The sequence below is a fragment of the Trichechus manatus genome, unplaced genomic scaffold, assembly GCF_000243295.1.
Source record: "Trichechus manatus latirostris isolate Lorelei unplaced genomic scaffold, TriManLat1.0 scaffold00083, whole genome shotgun sequence".
Lineage (NCBI taxonomy): Eukaryota > Metazoa > Chordata > Mammalia > Sirenia > Trichechidae > Trichechus > Trichechus manatus.
This window is the reverse complement of record NW_004444019.1, coordinates 1,118,367-1,125,952: the sequence shown is the minus strand read 5'-3', so window position 1 is coordinate 1,125,952 and position 7,586 is coordinate 1,118,367. Positions and strand designations below refer to the sequence as shown.

Below are 7,586 nucleotides of genomic sequence, written 5' to 3'. Positions count from 1 at the left end.
AAAAAAGATTTACAATCTTGGAAACCCTATGGGGCAGTTCCATTCTGTCCTGTAGGGTCACTATGGTTCAGAATTGACTTGATGGCAGTGGGCTAATAGCATCAAAAAGCTATATATTTAAAACGTTGATCTAGTTCTCCAGTTGAACCCCTTTACAAAAACATATTGTAATATGCTCCCTACGTTTACTGAGGATTGATATAAGCTGACATGAGGAGACAATTTCTGCTTGCTTTTTTGGTGTGTGTGCCAAATTACTATTGAAAATATTTCCCACTGTCTAGTTCAATGTATCACATATAAATACCACTTTTATTTGAGTTTAATGTGTCAGGAAAAATGTTTTTTCATAATAAGAATTTTGATGTAACTCGTCATACTTCCTCTCGATTGCTGTATTGATTCTTAGCCTTAGTTTTGTAGGACAACTCACTTACCCATTGTTTCCCCGTTGGTAGTTTATTCTTATTTAATGGTCATAGAGTATCTATATGTAATTTAATAAAACACTTAAAATTCACTTTGAAAGTTGTGAAGGTGTGCATAGTAATACGTATTTACATCATGAATATTGACAATTTAAGATTACATAATTTATTTTGGAATATTTATTGTGAATAAACCTTAAAAAAATAGATTTCATCTGTGCAAACCAATCTAAACAATGTAAGTATATATACACACGTACACATACATACAATTCTGTATGAAAAATTCGTTAAACAAAGAACGGAGTCAATAATTTGAGTTTGCTTGCAGCTTAGTGATGGAAACCCTAGTGGCATAGTGGTTAAGTGCTACAGCTACTAACCAAAAGGTCAGGAGTTCAAGTCCACCAAGTGCTCTTGGAAACTCTATAGGGCAGTTCTACTCTGTCCTATAGGGTTGCTATAAGTTGGAATCAGCTCGATGGCAATGGGCTTGGTTTTGGTTTTTATGGCTTAGTGAAGTTAATTTCAATCTTCACTTTATTAAATAATTAAATTTTTTTTCTAGTTGTGGAAAATAAAATATTAATTTGAAAATTAATAAGTCAGACCAAGAAGGGATATAAGAGATAATTTAATCCATTTTCTTAATTTATAAATGAGGAAACTGAGGCCCAGGAAAGTTAAGACAAGCTTCCTCAGAGTTTTGCAGGGAGTTAGTGGCAAAGCTGGACATCAATCCATGACCCCTCCCTTCCAGTTCAGTGCTTTTTTACTGCACCTACTGTCTCCAGCTCAGCTTTAATATTTCCTTCTATTTCTTCAGTTGATCTAGGTGTGCTTTTGCCAATTCAACTTTTGTCTAGGTGTTCTTTCTTGTTAAATGAAAAAAAATATTGATTTTTAAAAAACAGGATATCTACTAGGAATAGAGGAGAAGAGTGTTATATAATTGGAAAAGACCAAATAAAAAACCCATGATAATGACGATGGTGCTTTCTCTTTTTATAGAACTTACTATGTGCCTGCCACTGGGCTAAATGCCTTACAAATGTTCGCTTATGCAAACCTTACAAGCAACTTAAACTGTATCTGTTCTACCAAAGGATTGACTTTTATTTAAATTATATGTAGATAAAGTGGGTTCTTTCTATCTTGGATCTATTCAAATCAAAATATACTCCTATAGAACTTAAAACTAATTCTTTAGTTATTTCAAAACATAATCTTTACTATGGCCCAGATTTCTGTTGTCATAGAGGTTTGAGCTATTCTGCCAGAATTTTTATTGAGTCCATAGGAATTTATATTGGAGCATAAACTTATTCCAGTGCTTTATGTCTATAAACACAACTTAAGGTAACAATTTATTATCATGAATAAGATATGTTCACATATATTTATATATTTGCCAAAATTAATAAAGAGTAGATTGAATTCAGAATGTGTGGGGGAAAAAAAAAACCCAGATTAAAGAATATTACAGTGTTAGACAAGAGTACTTAGAGAAATACAGATTAAATAGCCTGAAGTGTAAAGTGTGACATTATACTATATTCAAATTTGTGAAGGACAATTAGAGCAAAATGGAACCCAGCTGTTCTCTACTGTTCACAACCAAGGGAATACAAACACAGAATTAAATTGCAGGAATTCTTTGAAGTCTTATGAATAAAACACAATACCCCTTACATTAGATACACACAGAACTAACACACACAATTTCAAACTAAAAAATTGACAAGTAGGAAAATAACTTATTATTTTTTACAGTGAAAATTTAAATTAAAAGATTTTTGTACTAAAGTACTCTAAGATCCCACAGTTGAAGTTCACATACACAGGTCCTTGAGTGAGTTGAAAAATGATGTAGACACTGAAAACTGCTTGACTCGCTCACCTTCATTACTAGTAATCCTAGGCTTGAATCAGCCAAGTCAAATGAAAATTGAGATGGTGGAGAGTGAAGAACACAGTGGCTCATGATCAAAGCCAGGAGAGTGGACCAGTAGATTACCTGGTCTAGACCAGCCCCTCTTTGGTAGCTATGTTCTCTTTGGTAGGTATGTTCTCTTTGGGATTTTGAGGTAACAGTCTGAAATTGATCAAACATGCAATCAAGATGCATTGATAATTACTGATGATTGGAATGCAAAAACTGGAAACAAAGACAGATCAGTAGTTGGAAAATAGGACCTTGGTGATAGAAACGATACCGGAGTTCCCATGATAGAATTTTGCAAGACCAACGACCTACTGATTGTAAATATCTTTTTTCTGCAACATAAATGACAGCTATACACATGGACCTCACTGGATGGAATACACAGGAATCATATGGACTACATCTGATGGAAAGAGATGATGGAGAAGCTCAATATCATCAATCAGAACAAGGCCAGGGGCTGACTGCAGAACAGGCCATCAGTTGCTCATATGCAAGTTCAAGATGAAGCTGAAGAAAATTAAAACAAGTCCACAAGAGCCAAAGTATGACCTTAAGTATATCCCACTTGAATTTAGAGACTATCTCAAGAATAGATTTGATGCATTGAACACTAATGACCAAAGACCAGATGCGTTGGGGGATGACATCAAGGACATCATACATGAAGAGAGCAAAAGGTCATTAAAAAGACAGAAAAAATAAAAGACCAAAAGGGATGTCAGAAGAGACTCTAAAACTTACTCTTGAAAGTAAAGTAGCTAAAGCAAATGGAAGAAATGAAGTAAGAGCTGAACAGAAGATTTCAAAGGGCAGCTTGAGAAGACAAAGTAAAGTATTATAATGAAATGTGCAAAGACCTGTAGTTAGAAAACCAAAAGGGAAGAACATGCTCTGCATTTCTAAAGCTGAAAAAACTGAAGGAAAATTTCAAGACTTGAGTTGCAATATACAAGGATTCTATGGGTAAAATATTGAACGGCTCAGGAAGCATCTAAAGAAGATAAAAGGAATACAGAGTTACTGTACCAAAAAGAACTGGTGGATGTTCAGCCATTTCAGGAGATAGCATGTGATCAAGAACCAATGGTATTGAAGGAAGAAGTTCAAGCTACACTAAAAGCATTGTCGAAAAACGAAGCCCAGGAATTGACCGAATACCAGTTAAGATGTTTCAACACATGGATGCAACTCTGGAAGTGCTCACTTGTATATGCCAAGAAATTTGGAAGACAATTACCTGGCCAACTGACTGGAAGAGATCCATAGTGGTGCCCATTCCAAAGAAAGGTGATCCAACGGAATGCGGAAATTATCAAACAATATCATTAATATCACATACAAGTAAAATTTTGCTGAAGATCATTCAAAAGCAGTTGCAGCAGTACATCGACAGGTAACTGCCAGAAAGTCAAGCCAGATTCAGAGGAGGACCTGGAACAAGGGATATCATTGCAGATGTCAGATGGATCCTGGCTAAAAGCAGAGAATACCGGAAAGATGTTTACCTGTGTTTTATTGACTATGCAAAGGTATTCGACTGTGTGGATCATTACAAATTATGGATAACATTGTGAAGAATGAGAATTCCAGAATACTTAATTGTACTCATAAGGAACCTGTACATAGATCAAGAGGCAATTGTTTGAACAGAGCAAGAAGATATAGCATGGTTTAAAATCAAGAAAGGTGTGCGTCAGGGTTGTATCCTTTCACCATACGTATGCAATCTGTATGCTGAGCAAATAATCCGAGGAGCTGGACTATATGAAGAAGAACGGGGCATCAGGATTGGAGGAAGACTCATTAACATCTTTCTGTAATATGCAGATGACACAACCTTACTTGCTACAAGTGAAGAGGACTTGAAGCACTTACTGATAAAGATCAAAGACTATAGCCTTCAGTAGGGATTACACCTCTATATAAAGAAAACAAAAATCCTCACAACTGGACCAATAAGCAACATTATCATAAATGGAGAAAAGATTAAAGTTGTCAAGAATTTCATTTTACTTGGATCTACAATCAACACCCATGGAAGCATCAGTCAAGAAATCAATTTGCATTGAGCAAATCTGCTGCAAAAGACCTCTTTAAAGTATTAAAAAGCAAAGATGTCATTTTGAGGACCAAGTGTGCTTGTGTGACCCAAGTCATTATATTTTCAATGGCCTTATATGTGTGCAAAAGCTGGAGAATAAGGAAGACCAAAGAAGAATTGATGTCTTTGAATTGTGGTGCTGGCGAAGAATATTGAATATACCATGGACTGCCAGAAGAATGAACAAATCGATCTTTGAAGATGTACAGCCAGAATGTTCCTTAGAAGCAACGACGGTGAGACTTCGTCTCATGTACTTTGGACATGTCATCAGGAGGGACCAATCCCTGTAGGACATCATACAAGGTAAAGTAGAAGGTCAGCAAAAAAAGGGAAGACCCTCCACAAGATGTATTTGACACAGTGATGCAACAACGGGCTCAAGCACAACAACAATTGTGAGAATGGTGCATGACTGGGCAGTGTTTCATTCTGTTGTACACAGGGCTGCTATGAGTTGGAATTGACTCGATGGCACCTAACAACAACACCAACAATAAAAAGTCAGGCTTGCAGAATGTTCAGGTGTTTTATTAACTTCATGATGCTCACTAACATCATGGGAAGCAAACTTTATAGTCAGGGCTTTTTCCCCACCTGTCAATGTAACCACCTTCAACACCTGAAGCCTTGTTGGTATTCCTATTATACAATTTCTAGAATTTGTTTTATGAGTCTGTTCAACTTTATAACCTCATCACTTTTATGTTGTCTGGCACATAGCAAAAGTTAAATAAATGAGCAAATTCACTGAACCCTAGGGGTATATGGCTAGAAAGTGCTTTAGCAATCATCTTGTCTAGCAGCTTTGTTTTACAGAAATGGAAGCTGAGTCAAATAGAATCCAAGCAACTTGCCCAACTCTATACAACTAATTAATGAAAGATCCAGGACTAGAAGTCAGATTTGCTTTCATCCACTTCATGGGTGAAACTATAATTTTGGAGATACAGGTCCATATTTGCAGGCAAGATTTCCAGGACTCTGAGATGGTGACGTAGTTAATTCTTAAGTGGGCTGTAAAAGTGAATGAAGAGAGGACTGCCGCTGTCAGCAGATATGATTCCTCTGGTGTTCTGACTGCTGTCCCCGGTGCCATAGGACTGACCACAGTTGGCTCTCTGAGGATTGAGCGTTCTTTACCATAGACTTTTGAGTCTGTTAACTACTAGGATTACAATGGAATAACCCAAAATAAAGCCTTATCTGAAATATTAACAACTGTGCCATCAAAGAAATAGTATTTTAAAGAGTACATTTGATTGTGATAGTTTGAAATAATTTTACAAGGCTTTATTTTTGTCTTTTGATATAAAGAGATTTTGTTTATTATCACATCTTTTTTAATGACTACTATTTTTAGCTCTCAGAGTATGTAAAACCTTTAAGGTTAAAAATATTAAGAGTTGTTTATAACTCTTCAGACAGGGATTGGACTGGACTGTGGGACATAAAGTGATACTTGTGAGGAGTGTGCCTCTTAGCTCAAGCAGATACAAGAGACCAAAGGGGCAGCTTCTGTCCAGAGGTGAGATGGGGAGGCAGAGAGGCTTAGGAGCTGGTTGAATGGACATGGGGAATCAGGGACGGAAAGGAGGAGTGTGCTGTCGCAGAATGGAGTGAGCAATTAGAGTCACATAACAATGTATGTATAAAAATTTGTATGGGAGACTAACTTGAAATGTAAACTTCATTTAGACTACAACAATAAAAAAAATAATAAGAGTTGTTTATAAAAATACCTTTGGGGAGTTTGATTTAAAAATATTTAAAAATTTATCTGATAACTAGTAGTGTTAACCAACAGATGTTAAACACTTGTTTTTTCCCCCAATAGTAAAACTCTTTTCAACCCTTTTGTTTGTTTGTTTTCACCAAAACCAAATTGCTCTATCCTTTTCTTGTTTAGGAAAAAGTGATCCATGGAGTTTACATGCCCAGAGGTTATCTTGAATTGATACCGAATCCTAAAGACAATGAAGTGAATCACATAAGAGCAACATGTTTTAATAGCGACATAGTCCTGATGCCAGAGTTATCCACCTTTAAAGTTTTGCCATGGGCTGAGAGAACTGCAAGAGTGATATGTGATACGTTCACTGTGACCGGTGATCCTCTGTTGACTTCTCCAAGGTACATTGCAAAGAGGCAGCTGAACCACTTGCAGGACTCTGGCTTTTCCCTGCGCTCTGCCTTCATCTATGATTTCTGTATTTTTGGTGTGCCTGAAATTATCACCTCCAAGACCATATCTTTTCCTGTTTCACCATTACTAAATAACCATGAGCAACGCTTTATGCACGAACTCATTGATGGTTTGTATCAGATTGGAGCCAATGTTGAGAGCTTTTCCTCCTACACTAGGCCTGGTCATATGGAAATCTGTTTTCTGCCAGAATTTGGCATCAGCACAGCTGATAATGCATTTACCCTAAGAACAGGTGTCAAAGAATTGGGAAGGAAATATAATTATATTGCCAGCTTTTTCATTGAGACTGGATTCTGCAATTCAGGAATTTTGTCTCATAGTCTCTGGGATGTCAGTGAGAAGCAAAATGTATTTTGCAGCAGTTCTGGAGTTGAAGGGCTCACAATGACTGGCAAAAAATGGTTGGCTGGACTCTTGAAACACTCTGCAGCTCTCAGCTGCCTGATGGCTCCTGCTGTTAGCTGCCGAAAACGTTATTCCAAGGAAAGTAAAGACCTGAAGCAGAGTGTGCCTACAACCTGGGGATACAATGATAACAGCTGTGCGTTTAATATCAAGTGTCATGGTGAGAAAGGCACCCGGATAGAAAATAAACTAGGCTCAGCGACAGCAAACCCTTACCTGGTGCTGGCTGCGACTATTGCTGCAGGCTTGGATGGACTTCAAAGCAGTGATGGTGTCTTGGCTGGTCCAGAGGACAGCACAGACTTTTATCAGCCGAAACCTTCTGAGATCCCTTTGAAACTGGAAGATGCCCTTGTGGCACTAGAGGAAGATCAATGTCTGCGACAGGCTCTAGGAGAAACTTTTATTCGCTATTTTGTTGCCATGAAGAAATATGAGTTGGAAAACCAAGAAACTGATGCTGAGAGAAATAAATTCTTAGAGTATTTTATCTAG

At 37.1% G+C, this 7,586-nt stretch overlaps 1 protein-coding gene across 1 annotated transcript in view; it reads left to right on the top strand.

The window, feature by feature from the left end:
* LGSN (lengsin, lens protein with glutamine synthetase domain) overlaps positions 1–7,586 on the top strand; it is a 38,396-nt gene extending 30,810 nt beyond the window's left edge. The window contains exon 8 of the mRNA XM_004381381.1: positions 6,387–7,586. Within this exon, the coding sequence (XP_004381438.1) occupies positions 6,387–7,586 (1,200 nt within the window). The remainder of the gene's footprint in view (positions 1–6,386) is intronic.